A 20,359-nucleotide genomic window follows, 5' to 3' on the forward strand; every position below is an offset into this window, starting at 1 on the left:
GAATAATGTCTGTTTATAGTCTAGACTAGCGTGGATTTTCCCAATATCTGCATTATCATTTTGTTGCTTAATTACACTGATAGACATTTGAAAACCTTAGCCCATTTCCACTATCTTCTTATTCCAGCTGTAGATAGCCTAATCAGATCATCAGTGTTACCTTTAGAGATTCTGTTTATCAAAGACACACAGAAATTAGAAAGGGAAAAGATCTGTCGTAGTTAGAGTTAATAAAGATTATTTTTGTGTTTGTCTTTTTTATCCAGCGTAAATCTAATTAGATTATTGAATAACAACAATCTTTTGGTATAAAAGTGAACATCAATCACAACCAATTTGTAACAAATAACCAACTTGGTAAAGGAGCACCACCCACAGTCTGAGGGGTCATTTACTTCTTTTTAAGACCATATTGTTTAAAGGAATCCATTTTTATATCTTCCTAATAATTTCTTCTGTAGTAGCAGTTTCAGTAATATTTCAGGGGGAAATATTTGTGTGTGTGTGTTTAATCTTTAGATTCTACTCCAAAATTAAATTTACCAAGCATGTACAATAATGAACAGGGCATCATTGTGGACCATTCAGTGTGCAGTGATTGTCAAAAACAAACAAAATGTTAGCATATATATATATATATATAAAGAATGGGATAAAAATACAATATTGAGAATATTATAATACACCTCTACCCCGATATAATGCGACCCGATATAACATGAATTCGGATATAACGCGGTAAAGCAGCGCTCCGGGGGGGGCGGGGCTGCGCGCTCCGGCGGATCAAAGCAAGTTCGATATAACGCGGTTTCACCTATAACACGGTAAGATTTTTTGGCTCCCGAGGACAGCGTTATATCTGGGTAGAGGTGTACCATTATATATCTGATGCCCTCCCTGGAACACTGCATTCCATTCTAGTCATCCTGTCTCAAAAAAGATACAGCAGAGAGAAAAGAAGTTCAGAGATTTAAAAAATGGTTAAATGGAGAAAATTATGAGTTAGGAGATTGTGTAAACTGTTCAGAAAGTTGTTTGCATTGTTGTTGTTGCTGGGTTGGTCCCAGGAATAGTTGAGAGGCAAGGCGGGTGAGGTAATATCTTTTATTGGACTAACTTCTGTTGGTGAGACAAGCTTTCGAGTTTACATAGAGCTCTTCTTCAGGTCTGAGCTCAGTGTAAGCTCAAAAGAGGTAATAAAGGTAATAACACCGCTCTACTCCTACTCAAGATCCCCCCCATTTATGTATCCAAGGATTTCATTAGGCCTTTTGGCCACAGTGTCACTCTAGGCGAGCATATTCAGATGAGTATCTACCATGACCCCCAAATCTTTTTCAGAGTCACTGTTTCCCAGGATAGAGTCCCGCATCCTGTAAGTATGGCCTAAACCATCATACCTCAGGACATCAGTGAACCACGAACTAGGGAATCCTAGAAAGAAACTTCTCTATGGGCAGGTTATGCTTTAACTGTTGTTCCTGGAGTTTTTTGCATGCTCCTCTGAAGCCTTTGGTAGTGACGACTGTCAGAGAGAGGATACTGGACTAGATTGACCACAGCTTGATGTCCTGAACTAGTATGGGAATCCCTATGTAATAGCAAGTACACAGCAGTTATTCTGGCTACTTTTTATTTTTTCCCCTAAACTTTCTAAAGAAGTCAATAAATATAGCATTTATTAGAGAAGCTCAAATAGTGCCAATTATTTTTCATGGGAAATTTTGGGGAAAAACTTTGTAAATATCCTATGAATTTTACCCCAAAACAAATAAAAACAACGAAGACCCAAACAAAAAACTACCACCATTTTATGTGAAAAATTTTGACATTTGAATATTTACTGAAATGTTTACATTACAGTTTGATTTTTTTTTTTCACTGAAAACTAGAAAAATATGATCAACACTTTTTTTTGTTTTGTTTTGGCCCCAAAAACACCTTATTTCAAAAATGTTTAGACAGAGTTTTGACCAACTCTACCATTTATGTGCTTTTTGAGAAATGCTCAAATATATAAATCAATTCTGATTACAAGTACTGTTAATATGAGAGCCATCATAAGTGTGATTGTTCTCTGATATTTTTAAGTCCTAACTGACTGCCGGGTGCACCTTCAAAAAAAGCAGATGAAGATTAATGGGGTTTGGGTCACACAGGATTCCACATATGGCTAAACCCTTCAAAAAAAATACTACTGAGATGGTTTGGTTGCTGGCAAGAGACAGTTTAAATGTATTACAATCATCAATCTGAGCCCTAGAATTTTAGAATGAACTAATACAATCACATCAGTGGCAAAGAATGTTACTTCTTAAAGACCACTTTGGGTCCTGCAAATATGGACCATTTTGTTGCAGTCTTAGATCCACTTGTATTTTTTGGGAGGGTATCACTTTCTACTGTTCACTTTGTATAAATAATATAACAACTTGATGTAAAACTTTGTTCTCCTGCCTTTTGAATTACTTAACTCCTGAGCCACAAAATTAGCTCATATTCATCTTTACTTACAACATACATCTAACTGCCAATATAAAATCCTTTCAGAATTTTCATGGCCTACGGTTACAGGGCTCTTTTTATTAAACAAAGTTTAAAATTTAGTTAGGAACCCCTTTTTTTATAAGCACTTGTGAACTTGCTCTGCTCTTGTGGGAGGAGAGGGGCAGTACCAATCATTCTCTAAATCTATGTTAGTGTTATTCTGAAAGTTAATTACGTGAGGTTGACCAGAGCTTAGGATAAGCACTCTTTATGTTTATAAATCTAAATAAACAAAAATAAATAATACTCTTCCCTTCCCCACCACCAGAAGCAGGTATTCCCATCAACTCTCTAAGGCCCCAGTCTTGCAATTGAGTCCATGTGGGCTGACCCCTGAAATCTCTGGGGCTCTTCATGGTGTAGGGTCCATCCTCCTGGGTGCATCAGGCCTCCTAATTGAGAGTGATTGGAAACATTGTTCAAGACTATTTTGACATATTATGGCTGGAGTTTTTCACTGAATTTCATCAAAAATAGAATATAATCCTCCCTCCCTTGTGCCTTTTCTCAGCTGAACAAGGAAGTACCTCCATGACTTAACTTCATGGCCTTCTAACATTCATGTTTAAACAGAACAAAAGATTTGGAAGTTCATGGAAGTTGTTTATGCATTTTGAAGAGCCAAAGAAGAGGCTGAAGCCCCACAAAAATGTGTTTCCAATCAGATCAGAATGTGTTTCAATAATGCCTATAATGCAAGGTCCAGCCTTGTCCAGTACTCTTAAAGTTCTGTTCTTCTAGAAGCAATGCCACCTCCTTGGCTGAGAGAGATTGTGCTTCCCTAGAATAGATCTGCAAAGCCTCTGAGTGATATTGCACACAAATTACCACTAGACATTGCCAATGACAGACACACTTCAGCAAATCCAGTTCTTGACAGAATAGCTAGATCTCTTGTTCTTGGAAAAATAATTGTACTCTTTTCTGAAGGAAATGACACTAAGATCCATCCAGAGAGAACAGACATTTTTGTTACCTGTAAATGGTATTTTTCTGATGGACAAGATAAGACCCTAACACACTCCACCTTTTGTTTTTGATCTGTTATGACGCTATCTTTAGATATTCAGTTCTCTTGTCATGCTGAAATGTCTCTATTCAAAAGTAGTCACTGTTACTAAACATTTTAATTTGCACTTTTCCAGTTAGATTATTCACTCACTAGGTTTAAGTGGGGGAGGGACACACTTTTCTCTTTAATCTGGTGTTTTCAACTGTTTTCTAACTGTACCTGAGAATTGAGCTACAGCAAACTAAGGCCACTTCACTCCTGAATAATGTGCTGTAACTTATGTGCATTGACTTCACACCTTTAGCTAATTTGCCTTAAGTCTCCTGAGTGTCTTAAAAAAAAAAACGAGGAGTACTTGTGGCACCTTAGAGACTAACAAATTTATTTGGGCATAAATTTTCGTGGGCTAAAACCCACTTCATTGGCTGCATGCAGTGGAAAATACAGTAGGAAGATATATATACACAGAGAACATGAAAAAATGGGTGTTGCCATACCAACTCTAACGAGACTAATCAATTAAGGTGGGCTATTATCAGCAGGAGAAAAGAAAACTTTTGTAGTGATAATCAGAATGGCCCATTTCAAACAGTTAACAAGAAGGTGTGAGTAACAGTAGGGGAAAAATTAGCATGGGGAAATAGTTTTTACTTTGTGTAATGACCCATCCATTCCCAGTCTTTATTCAAGCCTAATTTAATGGTGTCCAGTTTGCAAATTAATTCCAATTCTGCAGTTTTTCGTTGGAGTCTGTTTTTGAAGTTTTTTTGTTGGAGAATTGCAACTTTTAGGTCTGTTATTGAGCCTCCAGGGAGGTTGAAGTGTTCTCTGACTGGTTTTTGAATGTTATAATTCTTGACATCTGATTTGTGTCCATTTATTCTTTTGCGTAGAGACTGTCTGGTTTGGCCAATGTACATGGCAGAGGGGCATTGCTGGCACATGATGGCATATATCATATTGGTAGATGTGCAGGTGAACGAGCCTCTGATGGTGTAGCTGATGTGATTAGGTCCTATGATGGTGTCCCTTGAATAGATATGTGGACAGAGTTGACAACAGGCTTTGTTGCAAGGATAGGTTCCTGGGTTAGTGTTTTTGTTGTGTGGTGTGTGGTTGCTGGTGAGTATTTGCTCCAGGTTGGGGGGCTGTCTGTAAGCGAGCACTGGCCTGCCTCCCAAGATCTGTGAGAGTGAGGGATCGTGGGTTGTAGATCCTTGATGATGCACTGGAGAGGTTTTAGTTGGGGGCTGAAGGTGACGGCTAGTGGTGTTCTGTTACTTTCTTTTTTGGGTCTGAAACCCTGAAACCTGAGTGTCTTCATGTAGACATGGCCTTAATATATTCCATTACCTAATTCTTTGTGCTTGCAGCCTACAATGCTAGTTGAGTCACAACAGGAAACTGCATCTGGCTTTAGTTAGGGAGGGTACCGTGAAAAGGTGCCACTTACAGATGGTGTGAAACTGATAAGCACTCACTGTTAAGTGTTGAGACCATGAAGTCTACGCAGCCTGATCCTCACCATCTTTAAGTCCCTCATTTTATGAGGAGAGATGAAAGAAAAGAAAAGCTACTGCAGGGCTTGGATGGCAGTAGCAAGAGCAGACAGGAACAGGCCAGCTTCTCCTTCCCTCCCCATTGCTTGCTTCCTGGGCCCTTGCAGCCTCTTACTGAACAGGGCTGAACTATTTTTGGAGATTTTTCTGCAGATCTACAACCAGATGAGAAATGACTTGGAGCTGTGACCCCCAGGCTGACAGAAGCTACTGTAACCCATTTCATTCTAGTCAGGAGTGTCTTGCTTCCCTGCGTCTTGAATTGTAAATGCTATGGCATTCATAGCTGGAGAATCTAAGTGCTAACTTAGGGTTGGCACTAAACAAAACCTCATCATAAAAATATCTTTTACAGGGAAGAAAAAAATTGAGTTCCACATCTCCACTGTGTTTGAAGCCCTGTGCTTTACTAGATATACAAAACTGAACTGATAGTTTCAGAAATATATATGCCAGGGTAAGTCTAATTTAAAAACATCAGCTGTCTATACACGTAATTTTGGGCCATACTACATCCCAATAAAGAGACCAGAGGGACAAGAAAACTCCACATGATTCACCTTACAGAGTTCCCTGCCAATTGTCCATTCAATGGGAAAGTGTTTGGAGGGGCCCAGAATGGGGAGAAATAAGGCAGAATTAGCAGGAAGTGGTGGCATGGACTCCTCCCAACCTTGTCTCCAAAACTCATGACAGCATTTTCCACAGGAGCCATCTACTTGCTTCTAGGCAGAAAGAATATATTGCCATGGAGAGAAAAACTTCTTCCCCTTCCAAGCAGGCATGGAGGGATCTGCACTCAGAGGACCCACACACACACTTAGATCTCTGGGAGATGATCTAGGTCACAATCTGCAACTCATAAAACTTAAACTGTAGTTTAGGGGAGGAAGGGATGGTCTTATAATTGAGTATAGGTTTGTGAGCCAGGAGACCTAGGTCCTCTTATTTAAGTCTGTGCTATGGGCTTTCTGTGTGACCTTGGGAAAGTATCTTACTTCTGTTGCCCCATCTGCATTATTGGGACAATAATACCTACCACAGAGGTGTTATGAGGCTAATTAGATTGGAAAGCATTTTTGATCCTGGAATAGAAGGTGTTCTAGAAGTGCAAAGTATTTTTTATTATTATTCCATCATACTAGACTGGGGGTGATCTTTCCTAGTGAACAAATGGCCACATCATTAAATTAAAAAGTAAATAAAAGGAAAAAATATCCCTTTACAGTTGGCACTAATTGGCAGTCCTATTGGCAATCTCTGTCAATAGGCAAAGGATTAAATGGGCACAGAGACACTGGTTGAGGGAGGGCAGAATGAGGGAACTTGCTGTCTGTATCATATGGTATGTGTTCTGTGGATAGAAAAACTTCAGACACCTGTGTTAGCAATCTGACATCAAGAAAATCCCAGCCCCAGCAATTGCAAATTAGCCATTTGATTGTTGGAATCTGGATTGCCTTGATCACTAATACTAAGTATGGTAGAACGTTGGACACAATGAGTCTAAATTGACTTCAAGTTATGAAGGAAAATTGCCTTTAATGGCCTATGATGAATGAAGATAGTCTTTCTTATAGTCAGGACTGGTAGCACCACCTATTATTAAGGTTGCCTAAAACTTCCCAATGAATTTAATAGGCAGCAGATTTAAAACAAAAATAAATAAGTACTTCATCACACAATGCACAGTCAACCTGTGGAACTCGTTGCCAGGAGATGTTGTGAAGGCCAAAAGTATAACTGATTTCAAAAAAGAGTAAGATAAGTTAATGGAGAATAGGTACATCAATGGCTATTAGCCAAGATGGTCAGGAACCCAATCCCATGCACTGGGTGCCCCTGAACCTCTGACTGCCAGAAACTGGGACTAGAAAACAAGGGATGGATTACTAATAATTGCCCTGTTCTCTTTATTCCCACTGAAGCATCTAGCACTGGCAACTGTCAGAAGCCAGGATACTGAGCTAGATGACAATTGGTCTGACCCAGTATAGCCATTATTATGTTCCTATTATAAAATCTTGTTTTCAGTTGTTTATGACTTTGCCAAACGTTAGCTGTTTGGGTTGAAATTTTCCATGCTCGATGTCTGCTTCAGGCTGATATATATATATATATATATATATATATAATATTTTACTTCAACCAAAACAGTTCAGTTATTTCTGACAACAAGGAGAACGAGACTAAGGAAAAATATATTATTTTGCCCATGTTAAAAATTGCTTAGTAGAGACTTGCTAGAGCTTAACAGCTAAAACCTCAGATGATTCCATCTTCACTGAGTATGCTTGAGCCTCTCACATATTGTTGTGCTGACCAGACTCTGCATGAGCTATCCCCACAGAGCAACAGAGAATACACTCCAGCCCAGGGCTATGGAGGCTTAGAAGGACTTTCCCTGTAATGGCTACTCCCAGTTGTTTTGACCTAGGGTGGGGTTGAGCACTGGAACTGAAAAGCATCCTGTGCTCTCAGTGACCCTCTGCTGGCACCCAGGCAGTGAGAAAAAGAAAGCTGTCTGATTCAAATATAGAGGGGACAAAAGCCAAACTGGGGGAGGGAGGAAATAGTTTGGGACAAGAAGTCTGATAAGACTGGGACAGAATCATAGGATTAGAAGAGACCACAAGGGTATCTAATCCAACCCCCTGCCAAAATACAGGATTTGTTGTGACTGAACCATCCAAGACAGATGGCTCCAGCCTCCTTTTGAAAACCTCCAATGAAGCAGCTTCCACAGTCTCCGGAGGCAGTCTGTTCTATTGCCCTACTGTTCCTACAGTTAGGAAGTTTTTCCTGAGATTTAATCTAAATCTGCTATGCTGTAGTTTGAGCCCCTTGTCCTGCCCTCTGTGGCAAGAGAGAACAACTTTTTTCCATATTTTTATGGCAGTCTTTCCAGTATTTGGAAACCGCTATCATACCTAGCCTCTGTTTGTCAGAGGGTGGGGATGGACAGCAGGAGAGAGATCACTTCATCATTACTTGTTAGGTTCACTCCCTCTGGGGCACCTGGCATTGGCCACTGTCGGTAGACAGGATATTGGGCTGGATGGACCTTTGGTCTGACCCAGTATGGCCTTTCTTATGTTCTTATGTCCTTCCTCAATTTCCTCTTTTCCAAACGAAACATACCCAGTTCCTTCAGCCTTTGCTCATATAGCTTGTATTCCATCCCTTTGATCATCTTTGTCGTTCACGTCTGGATCCTTTCCAGTTTCTCCACATCCTTTCTATACACTGCTGACCAAAACTGGACACACTAATTCATCTGAGGTCTAACCAGCACTGAGTAGAGTGGTATTATCACTTCCCATGACTTGCATGCTAGACCTCTGTTAATGCACCATAAAATTGCATTTGCTTTTTTTTGCAACAGCATCACATTGCTGACTCATGTTGAGGTTGTGATCTACCACAATTCCCAGATCGTTCTCAGCAATGCTGCTGCCAAGCCAGTTAGCCCGCATTCTGTATTTGTGCATTTGGTTTTTCTCCCCTAAGTGTAGCACCCTACATTTGTGTTTGTTGAATTTCATTTTGCTGTCTATAGCCCAGTTCTCCAACTTATCAAGATCCCTCTGAATTTTAGCTCTCTCCTCGAAAGTGTTGACAACTGTCCTAGCTTTGTGTCATCTGCAAATTTGATCAGTAGGGATCTGGCCTGCATTCCATGTTCCTAGATGATTGGGGGAGAGAAACAGTGATTTAGATTTGGCGGTCGGGCAGTGGACTGGGAGCAGGAGGATCGACTGGGACTGACTGGGCAAAGAGACTGTGAGCCAAGGGGGGAGCAGCTGGGACTGGAAGCTGTGTTGGGGGAGACTGGGAGCTAGTGAAGGAAATGGAGGTAGGACCAAGAGCTATTTGGCTTTTGGCGGGGATAGGAGGAACACTCATGCCAGATGAGGAGATCAGAGTTGGATCTGGGGAGAAGTGAAGACTAGGAAGGCCTGGAGAAGAAGACTTGGACTAGGAACCAGTTGTGGAAGGGAGGTGGTGGCAGGGGAAGGAGAATCTGACAAGGAGCTGTAGTATGGGGGCAGAACTGTCGCAGACTGGGCAAAGAGACTGAGACATGGAGTCAGGGCAGGGGAAAGTCTGAGATTAGATGAGGAGCCCAGGGAGGAAGACTGGGCGTGGAAGCCAATAGGGGGAGAGGAGCCACAGATTGGATGAGGAGCCAAGAGGGGGGAAATGGGGCTGCTGGGCAAGGAGACTTGCACTGGGGTGGGATGAGAGACAAGAGGAGTAGAGAGTGGGACAAGGTGCCAGGTATGGAGAAGAGAGAGAGACTGGGACAAGGACAGGTTGGAGGGGACAGGACAGAAGAAATCAAGCTTTGGGGAAACAGGCAGAAGAATCTGTGCCCCCTAGAGGATGTTCCCCTACAGAGCCTGGAATGGAACCTAAGATCCCTGAGTCTGTCTTCCGCTGCTCTCAGCAACTATCTGTGAAACCCATTGGCAAAATGTGTGTCTTATCCTGCTCTAGTGCTGGTCTCCATAAAAGATGACACCGTAGTGCTGCTATCAGTTACACCCTTAGCTGAAGTGGCAGAAGCCTTTGCTCTGTATCTAAATGTCCCAAACCTGCTGATGAACTACAGAAGTGTTATTATGATACCATATGATGGAATTTGTTTTTCAGTTTGTGTACGTACTCATATTGGTAGCCCATGCCATATTCCATGCCGCCACATCTTCACTGCTATTTTTTACCTGTGCACACCAGCACGGAACCTCATTAATTTCTCATGAACAACGGGGAGACTGATTACAGATTACTCAGTTTTGAAAGCATTTTGTGGAGACAGTAATGAAGTCTTTAATTACATGAGGTTAGTTTGACCTCAGTTGTATGCAAGGTATTGGAACAAATTTTGAAAGCGAAAATAGTTAAGAACATACAGGTATGTGAGATAAAATACAAAATGGTTTTACAAAAGGTAGATCATGCCAGACCAGCCTGATCTCTTTCTTTGAGAAGATGGATTGACATGTTTTTATTTTTTTTTTAGACAAAAGAAATGCAGTAGATCTAATCTACCTGAATTTCAGTAAGGCATTTGATATAGTTCCACATGGGAAATTATTAGTTAAATTAGAGAAGATGGGGATTAATATATGAATCAAGAGGTGGGTAAGGAACTGGTTAAAGAGAGACTACAAGTCATACTGAAAGGTGAACTGTCAGACTAGAGGGAGGTTATTAGAAGAGCTCCTCAAGGATCAATCTTAGGGCCAATCTTATTTAACATTTTCATTAATAATGTTGGCACAAAAAGTGGGAGTGTACTAATAAAATTTGCAGATGAGACACAGCTGGAGGTATTGCCAATGTGGAGGAGGAGCGGAATATCACAAGCAGATTTGAATGACCTCAAAAACTGGAGTAATAGAAATAGGATAAAATTTAATAGTACAAAAGTGAAAGGTCATGCAATTAGGGACTAACAAGAATTTTTCCTATAAGCTGGGGGCGAATCATTTGGAAACAACAGAGGAGGAGAAAGACCTGGGTGTATTGGTTGATCACAGGATGACTATGAGCCACCAATGTGATGCAGCCATGAAAAAGGCTAATGCAATCGTAGGATGCATCAGGTGAGGTATTGCCAGTTAAGATAGGAAAGTGTTATTATCATTGTACAAGACACTGGTGAGACCTTCGTTATAATTACATTGCTCAGGGCTGTGAAAAATCCACACCCTTGAGCGACATAATTATGCCGACGTTAACCCCCTGTGTAGACAGCGCTAAGTCAGTGGGAGAGCTTCTACAGCTGACATAGCTACCGCCTCCTGTGAAGGTGGAGTTATTAAGCTGACAAGAGAGCTCTCTCCCGTCGGCTTAGACTGTCTTCACCAGATGTACTACAGCACCGCAGCTGCACTGGTGTAAATTTGTAGTGTAAACCTGCCCTAAGAAAGGCCAATTCAAACTGAAACATGTGCAGAGAAGAGCTACTAGGATGGTCAGAGGAATGGAAAACCTACCTTAGGGGACTTAAGGAGGTTGACTTGCTTAGCTTTACAAAATGAAGGCTAAGGAGAGATATGATTGCTTTCAATAAATACATCAGAGGGATAAATACCAGGGAAGGAGAGGAGTTATTTAAGTTAAGCACCAATATCGGCTCAATAACAAATGGATATAAACTGACCATCAACAAAGTTAGGCCTGAAATTAGATGGAGGTTTCTAACCATCAGAGGAGGGAAGTTCTGGACCAGCCTTCCATGAGGAGCAGTGAGGGCAAAAAACCTAACTGGTTTCAAGACTGAGCTTGATAAATTTATGGAAGGGATCATATGATGACATTGCCTACAATGGCTGGTGGCTGATCTGCTACTGCTAGTAACAAATATCCCCAACAGCTAAATATGGGACAGTAGATGGCGATGACTCTGAGTAACGACAGACAATTCTTTCCCAGGTGTCTGGCTAGTAGGTCTTGCCTACATGCCCAAGGTCCAACTGATCACCATATTTGGGTTGGGAAGGAATTTTTCCCTCTGGTCAGATTGGCAGTGGCCCTGGGTTTTTTTTGTTTGTTTGTTTTCTGTTGGTTTTTTTTTCTCCTTCTGCAGCATGGGACATGGGTCACTTTCAGGTTTAAACTAGAGTAAATGGTGGATTCTTTGTAACTTGAAGTCTTTAAATCGTGATTTGAGGACATCAGTAACTCAGCCAGAGGTTATGGATCTATTACAGGAGTGAATGGGTGAGGTTCTGTGTCCTGCACTGTGCGGGAGGTCAGACTAATCATAGGTAATCACAAAAGTCCCTTCTGGCCTTACAGTTTATTAGTCTATACTATTTTTTCCACGTGACTCCAGCCATATTTACTGCACAGGATGGATGTGCCCTGGAGATGGATGTTGTCTGTGGGCCCTGTATTCATTTATCTCAGAAGTTGGAAGATGTATAACACATGGGGCAGAGTATTGCAGGAAGAAGAAAGATGGTCTCATGCTTAAGGCAGTTGAATGCTGCCCTGGAAGAACTGGATTCTATCCCTGCCTCTGCCAGAGTCCCTTTGTGATGCTAAGCAAGACACTTAAACCAAACTTTCCAACGGGTGGTCACTCAATGTATGTTCCTCATTTTCTGGGTGCCTGACTTGAGGCTCGAGGGTCTGATTTGCAGAAATGCTGAGCACTCACAACTGCAACTGAAGTCAATGGGAGCTGTGCTTGAATATATAAAGTGCCATATAACAGTAAGGTCTCTGAAAAATTAGGTCATAGACATTTCAAATTGGGCACCCAAAATTAGTGGATACTTTTGATACGTTAATCTCCCTGTGCCCCAGCGCCCATCTGTAAAATGGGGACACCACCATCTCACCTCAAGGGGTTTGGTGAAGATGAATAAATTAGTGTTTATGAAGCACTTGGATCCTATAGTGATGACAACCATAGAAAAGCCAATGAGGAAATTAATCGTTCTGACTTCATAGCAGGCTTTGAATAATATGCAGTAAATAAGGCCCAAGGCCACATATTGAACAATGAGGATAAAACAAAATGTTGAATAGCTGCTTATTAAGTGAGCACTGCCCAGCCTGTGCACTGAATGAGGCAGGAGTTCTGTTGGAAAAAATGGTACGTGAGCATGTAATGAAAAACTACCCGAATGCATTTGCACAAGGGGTGGAATTAAGGCTTCATTCTAGCATTTCCTAACCCTTGAGTACTTGACTTTACAACTTTAATACCGTTCACTATTATTTCTGGAAGAAAACTTAAAAGTATCTTATTGGAATTGTCTGTGATAAGGAATAGGCTTTAATTGATTATTGATGCTTTCCCCCTTGTTTCTATAAGGAGAATAAAAAACAGCTTATTCCTTAGACAAGTTTTCATTATGTGCTTCCTCTGCATGGCCAATAACTTCCTTTCTAAAATAGGAACTGCTCTAGTGTTACACTCCATTTAGAATTTCTGTGATTCTGTAAACACTAAACAAATTCAGGATCACTCCACTGGCAAGTGGGAGTATCTGAGTGCATTTGCATATCCCATTATAATCTTTACTATCACGAGATTTATCTGTTTTCTTTGTATCATCAGCTAGTCCTCACCAGCACAGAACCCTTTTAATTCCCCAGGAACAACAGGAAGACCACTCGCTTCCAGATTACTCCGTTTTTAAGTTTAACAAAAATGTGATTTTTAAAAATATGAAGAATACTGTATCAGACAGAAGTATGATAGAACGTCACTGATCAACACTCAGGGGAAAGGCCCACTGTAGATCGGTGAAGTTTTATACTAGAGAGTTTTGAGTTTGGGGAAGAGACATCAGCATTGAGGGCTAATTAGAATTAATATATATTTATAATGTATTTCAGGGAGCGACCAGAGGTGATGGGGGTCTTGCCCCATGTCTCATGGAGAACTAGATGTTACCCACACCAGTCGTGACTCTGGCAGAATCTCACTTGGCTGTTTCATTCTGAAAAACTCAACATTCAGTTTTTGGACTAGGTTCGCATTTTGCTGCAGTGCAGTTTAGTCAGGTTCTCCTGTCTTGTAAAGCGAGATGTTTGATTGCAGTATTAACAGAGTTAGGAGAGAGATTCCGGTATTAAAGATTGTTGTCTTCTTTTCCTTTTTTGAAAATATGGAAGATGAAAAGCCTTAACTACTTTCATGTGAGAAACTCCAAGAGAATGACCTGGCCCAGTTCTGACTATAAGAAAAGAGAGTGTAAAAAGGAAAAAATAAAAATCAGGAAGGTGTGAACATTGAAAAATGTAGTAATCACTCATGGTTGCACTCCATTGTATATCGTTATCAGACAGTGACAGTATGTTTCCTTCTTTTGTGTACAGTCCCAAATTTTATATTATGTTAATGTAGATTTATGTGTGAATTTAACACAGAGAGGTTTTTTTCTGTCATAAGCAGTATTCTTACACATTCATACACTGGCTGGGTATGGTATTTTCTAACGCTGTGATCCTGTCTCCACTGGCCAAGGAAACTGTTAGATCCTCTTCACAGGTCATGTGTGATGATGGCTCATGTCTGAACATGGCTCTTGTTAGCAGCGTGCATACATTAATTCCTTGGCCATTAGAGGCTTGATACTGCTCCCATTTAAGTCGGTAGTAAAAGTCTCATTGACATGGAGGGAGCAGAATCAAGCCGTAGAAGTAGGAGCTTACACGTCTGTTTGTTTACTTTGTTTACTTTGCTTTAATTAATGTTATAGGAAGCATGATCTAGTAGTTTGATTAAAGTCCAGGACTGGGACCCAGGAGATCTGCCACAGACTTACCGTGAGGCCGGTCATTTAACATTCATGCCTCAGTTGCCCCAGCTTCGGAATATGGATGATAATACTTGCACTGGGGAGTTGTGAGGCTTAATTCATTAATGTCTGTGTAGGACTTTAAGATCATTGATGGAAAGCTTTATTATCCCTGCTGATAAAACTTGTGGATGACACAGACTGGCAGAGTGGTAAATAATGGTGAGGACAGCACAGTCATAGAGTTATCTGGATCACTTGGTAAACTGGACCCAGTCAAACAAAATGTATTTTAATGCAGCCAAATGCAGTTATACATCTAGGAACAAGGAATGCAGGCCAGATCTATAGAGTGGGGAACTGTATCTTGGAAAACAGTGACCCTGAACAGGATCTAGGAGTCATAAAAGACAAACAACTCGACATAGTTTCCAGTGTGATGCTGTGGCAAAAAGGGCTAGTGTGATCCTTGAATGTATAAGCAAGAGAGTAGGAGTAGGGAGGTGATTTTAACCCTGTATATGGCACTAATGAGACTGATACTAGACTATTGTATCCAGCTCTCGTATCCACATTTTAAAAGGATTTTGAAAAATTGGCAAGGGTGCAGAAAAAAGACACAAAGATGATTCAAGGGCTGGAGAAAATGCCCCACAGTGAGAGACTTAAAGGAGCTCAATCTGCTTAGCTTATCAGAAAGAAGATTGAGAAGTTACTTGGCTACATTGAATAAGTACCTATAGGGGGAGAAAATATTAACTACAAAAGGACTCTTCAATCTAGTAGAGAAAGGCATAACAAGAGCCAATGGTGAGCAGAAGCCAGACAAATTCAAATGAGAAATAAGGTACAGATTTTTAGTACTGAAAGTGATTAACCATTGGAACAAATTACCAAGGGAAGGTGGATTCTCCATTTCTTAATGTCTTCAAATCAAGACTGAATCCCTTTTCTAGAAGATATGCTTTAGCCGAACATTAGTAATTGGGCTCACTACAGGATGACATTTAAGGGCCTGTGATATACAATAGGTCAGACTTGGTGATATAATGTTCTCCTCTTGCCTTAAATGCTATGAAATTATTGAAGAGTAAAGCGTTATTATTATTATTTCATTTTATAATAGTGAAGCTAGCCTAAGTTGTACTTTATAATAAGATCATATTGCCTTGAAGGCAATATTTGTTTTCTCTTATTTGTTTAAATTAGAGATGGCATGGCCATGATATACCTATTAGCCCATACAAATGTTAATCACCAAGTGGCAGGCTATCAGAAGTTGTCGTTTCTTTCTTGACATCTCTCCCAGAAGGTGCTTGCTGACTTTGAGAGTGCTGTTTCCAATAGTTACATCACTGTGTCAGCCACTCAGGAGGATCTGAAAGGCATTTTCCCTCTCAATACTATTGGTGGTTCTAGAGAGAGGATTTCAAAGAGAGTAATGTCAGAGAAAATGGCACCTGGCTATTTTCTGGAGAGATGAGGGTTGAGAGTGAAATGTGTGATTTACGAGCAGATAAGAGTTGCTGGGTAGGTCCATCTCTAGTGTAAATCACGGGGTGTGGTGGGGTGAATTTAAGAACTAGAGTTGTTTGAAATGCCCCAATAAAACCCAATGGAATGGGTTTTACTTAGTTTCATTTTGAACTCAAAACGTAACTTAGTTTTGTTAAAAAATCATAAGCTTGGTCCAGGTTTTATTGGATGAGTTCACTTTAAGTCCACGCTTCTCATAATCTACCTGGAAAAACTTCTTAGCTTTAGAAAATATCATGTTTTCAACTTAACCCCTCGCCCTCCTTCAGGCTCCAGTGTTTGAAAATCTCCATGGAGAGCACTATCCAATTTTCAGAGATTCTCCTGTTGTTTTTCTGCACACCCATCTCATCCCAGAAAGATTTTTCTAGGGTGCAGAGCCCTGTCAACCTGCAGCAGAGAGACAAGAAAGCTTCCTGTTGCCACCATTGTGGTGTTACGCGTGGAATAAGAGATGCCCCAAACTCCTTTGCATGGTTTTTTTAGCTAACCATGTAAGGCACTGTGGAGCTTCTTAGGCCTAAATGTGTCTAACTGCAAACAGAGGTGCAATTGCAGCTGCGGTAAACATACCCACACTAGCTTCACTGTGTACAACCCCGCCTGGAACCCTGGGTATGTACTCACGTTGCTAGCCTGTGCCAGGGTTCATGCCAGTGCATCGTCACTGCTAGATTCAAGCTAGTGAGAGTATTCCTACTCAAGCTGCAGTCACACCTCTGATTGTCATGTGGAATTACTCTAAGTGTACATCTATACTGCAGCTGGAAGTGGTAGTTCAGAGCTCAGTGGATGTACATGTGCTAGCTCTGTTTGAGCTAGCATGCTAAAAATAGCAGTGTGGCTGCAGTGGCTCGAACTAGCTGCTCAAGTACCATCTGAAATCCTCGGTACATACTCAGGTGGCTAGCCTAAGCTGCTGCCCATGCTACCATGACCATGCTGCTGTTTTTCGCACACGAGCTTGATCAGAACTAGCGTGTGTACATCTGCCTGAGCTGTGGTATAGGCTTAGCCTAAAGGTCAGTACTTCAGTTGTGGGAGTAAGTGCTGCATGGTGAGATGTATGTGTTGCATACCAGGACAGCTTTTCTGAGTAAGATTTGGGGAGAGAGAGTGAAACAGCAGGCTTTCTGGTTGTGCCCTCTTCTCTCCTTCATGAAAATTCAACAGTAAAGAATGACTGCTAGAGGCCTGTGAAGACTCCAGGAGGAAGAGCAGGCAGTAGAGTCCTCTGCCGTGGAAGATTTCAGACCTTGGGTGGAGGAAGTTGCAAGCCACATTGAGCCTAAGAGGAGTTCTTGTGGTAAAGGAGTGTCCCAGTCCTATTAGAGTAGAGGAGGTTTATGGATGTGAAGTGCAAACTGGGCTGACACTCACTGGTTTCATAGAAAACTAGAGAATTTTGCATGAATTCACTTTGAGTTTTGAGTCTGTCCGAACCCTAACCTCTAGACAAACCTGAAGAGATTTGAACCTCTTTGAACAAAATCTGCAAGGCTAGGTTAGCAAAACCCCTATGAAGTGAAGCAGGCAGCTTTTTCACTAGTTAAGGGTGTGATGGGATGACTCCTCAGTATTCTTTAGTTACTAATTCAATATCTGAAATAAATTTAATCCCTTACAGACTATGTGCATTTTAAGATTCATTCAAGCAAAGAATCATAACCCGTTGTTTTTGCCACACACCTGAAAACTGTCTTTGTTTGCAAGGAGTTGTTAAAGCAGGGGGCTGTTTCCTTGTTTTTAACCACATAGGAGTGAACACTTCATGGCTGATAGACATTCTTTTTTCAGACTGGGTATATTCTCTCCTTATTCAGGAAGCTGGTGGCTTTTCAATGTACATGTGTTAGCCCCATTGTCTTTCTTCTTTCTACCTTCCTGCTTGTTTTCTTTTGCAGATGTCAGCAGTCATCACCAAGTCAGGGGACCTGAAATTTATCTCAGAGCATGACACAGATATAGACTCACCTGTGACACAGTAAGCAACAAATCATTCAAAGCAATTTGCAGTGTTACTTCTACAACTGCTCTTAGGAAACTGAGATATTGTCTGGGGGGAGGGCGAGGGGGAGGTTGTTTTGTTCTTTTAAGCGAGACAGCAAAAAAATAAGTTAAATTTAGGATAATTGGTCTAGAGAAGTGTTTAAGAAAAATAAAGTGAAAAGGAAATAATGGTTTGTTGTACTTTTTTGCATAGGTATGTTACAGAGCTACTGTAAGGAATATAGTGTAAGGGAATTGAGCTGTAATCCAGAGGTGCAGGATTGCCATGAAACATCCCTCAGCTCTTTTGATTAACCCATATTGTTATGAGCTGCCAACTACTTTTTGCACCTTCTAAGAATTAATTAATGTAAATTGAATGAGTTTGTCACATGTAAGGAAGACAAGCCAGCCAGCATCTTTCATTATTACATTTGTATTTTAAGTGTGTGTGTGTGTGTGTACACATATATATGTAGCTATACAATGTGTGAAACTTTGAAATAAATAAGATCTAAACATTTTGCACAAGATCTTCCATATGGATGCTTAAATACTTGTTTTTCCATGTCATCTTCATGTTATCCTAACCATTATTTGAAGTATTTGCATTCATTTATTTTTGAAGAATACCTAGAAAATACTTACATTCCTTGTCATTAAAGAGCTGATCATATAATAACCTATCCTTGAGTGTTAGAGATGGTTTTATATCTCTAATTTTAACCATGTCTCAAAACCCTCATTGCTAGGGTTCTGTCTTTGTGTCTAGATTCAGAAATAAATGGTGAAGGGAAAGTTTGCTTAACGCTCATGTGCCATAAGAAAGGGGTCTGTAAAACTGCACCGTGACACAATATGAGGTTGCATTTTGAGCATAATTGTATTAACAGGATTGTGTTCAAGAAGAAAATGCATGATTTAGTAGGAGTACACACAAACTTGATACAATTTTTTAAAAACAGGACTCGGACCACAGGATGACAGGACTGTATAGTTAAAACTTCAGTAAAGGTGATTTTTTTTTTTTAGCGTCTTCAAAGTAGTGTAGGAGCAGGGATTTATAAAATATGGAATTCACAAAGAATATGATCTAATTCAGGGTTTGGGGGGCATTACTAGGTATAAAATGTTCATTTAAATGAGAAATAAACACGTCATGGGAGTAGGTCACATTAGCAATCTGGTTCAGATGCTGGATCATATGAGGGAAATAAAGAGCTTAAGAAACCTTTCAACTGCAATTCAGAAAGATGTTGGATGCCTGAGTCATCGGAATTTAAATTCTAGCAGTCCCTCTTCCTGCGCAGCAGGGAGTAGGAGTGTCACAGAGATGCCACTCCAAACATGAGAGGGACTGAAGGACATGCTACTCAAGAGGGGGGAAAGACAATAACAGAAAATGTGGAAATGGCAAAGGTGCTTAATGACTTCTTTGTTTCTGTTTTCACCAAGAATGTTGGTGGTGATTGGATGTCTAACATAGTGAATGCCAGTGAAAATAAGGTAGAATCAGAATCTCAAACAGGGAAAGAACAAGTCAAAAATTACTTAGACAAGTTAGATGTCTTCAAATCACCAGAGCCTGATGAAATGCATCCTAGAATACTCAAGGAACTGACTGAGGAGCTATCTGAGCCATTAGCAATTATCTTTGAAAAGGCATGGAAGACGGGAGACATTCCAGAAGACTGGAAAAGGGCAAATATAGTGCCCATCTATAAAAAGGGAAATAAGGACAACCTGGGGAAATACAGACCAGTCAGCTTAACTTCTGTACCCGGAAAGATAATGGAGCAAATAATTAAAAAATCAATTTGCAAACACCTAGAAGATAAAAAGGTGATAAATAACAGTCAGCATGGATTTGTCAAGAACAAGTTGTGTCAAATCAACCTGATAGCTTTCTTTGACAGAGTAACAAGCCTTGTGGATAGCGGGTATATCTTGACTTTAGTAAGGCTTTTGATACTGTCTCGCATGACCTCATAAACAAACTAGGGAAATACAACCTAGATGGCGCTACTATAAGGTGGTTGCATAACTGGTTGGAAAATCGTTCCCAGAATTACCACTTTCAGCTGCAGTATAGATGTACACTTAGGGTAATTCCACATGACAATCAGAGGTGTGACTGCAGCTTGAGTAGTTATCAGTGGTTCACAGTCATGCTGGAAAGGCATAACAAGTGGGGTCCTGCAGGGATTGGTTCTAGGTCCGGTTCTGTTCAATATCTTCATCAATGATTTAGATAATGACATAGAGAGTACACTTATAAAGTTTGCCAATGATACCACGCTGAGAAGGGTTGCAAGTGCTTTGGAGGATGGGATTAAAATTCAAAATGATCTGGACAAACTGGAGAAATTGTCTGAAGTAAATAGGATGAAATTCAATAAGGACAAATGCAGAGTACACCACTTAGGAAGGAACAATCAATTGCGCAC

The 20,359-nt window shown here is 40.6% G+C and overlaps 1 protein-coding gene across 1 annotated transcript in view; it reads left to right on the top strand.

Moving 5' to 3' along the window:
• The window catches only part of AHI1 (Abelson helper integration site 1), a 181,362-nt gene that overhangs the window by 154,995 nt on the left and 6,008 nt on the right, over positions 1 to 20,359 (top strand). Inside the window, exon 22 of the mRNA XM_026649540.2 lies at positions 17,828 to 17,907. Within this exon, the coding sequence (XP_026505325.1) occupies positions 17,828 to 17,907 (80 nt within the window). The remainder of the gene's footprint in view (positions 1 to 17,827; positions 17,908 to 20,359) is intronic.

Source organism: Terrapene carolina, unplaced genomic scaffold, assembly GCF_002925995.2.
Source record: "Terrapene carolina triunguis isolate 2854851 unplaced genomic scaffold, T_m_triunguis-2.0 Scaffold85, whole genome shotgun sequence".
Taxonomy (NCBI): Eukaryota; Metazoa; Chordata; order Testudines; family Emydidae; genus Terrapene; species Terrapene triunguis.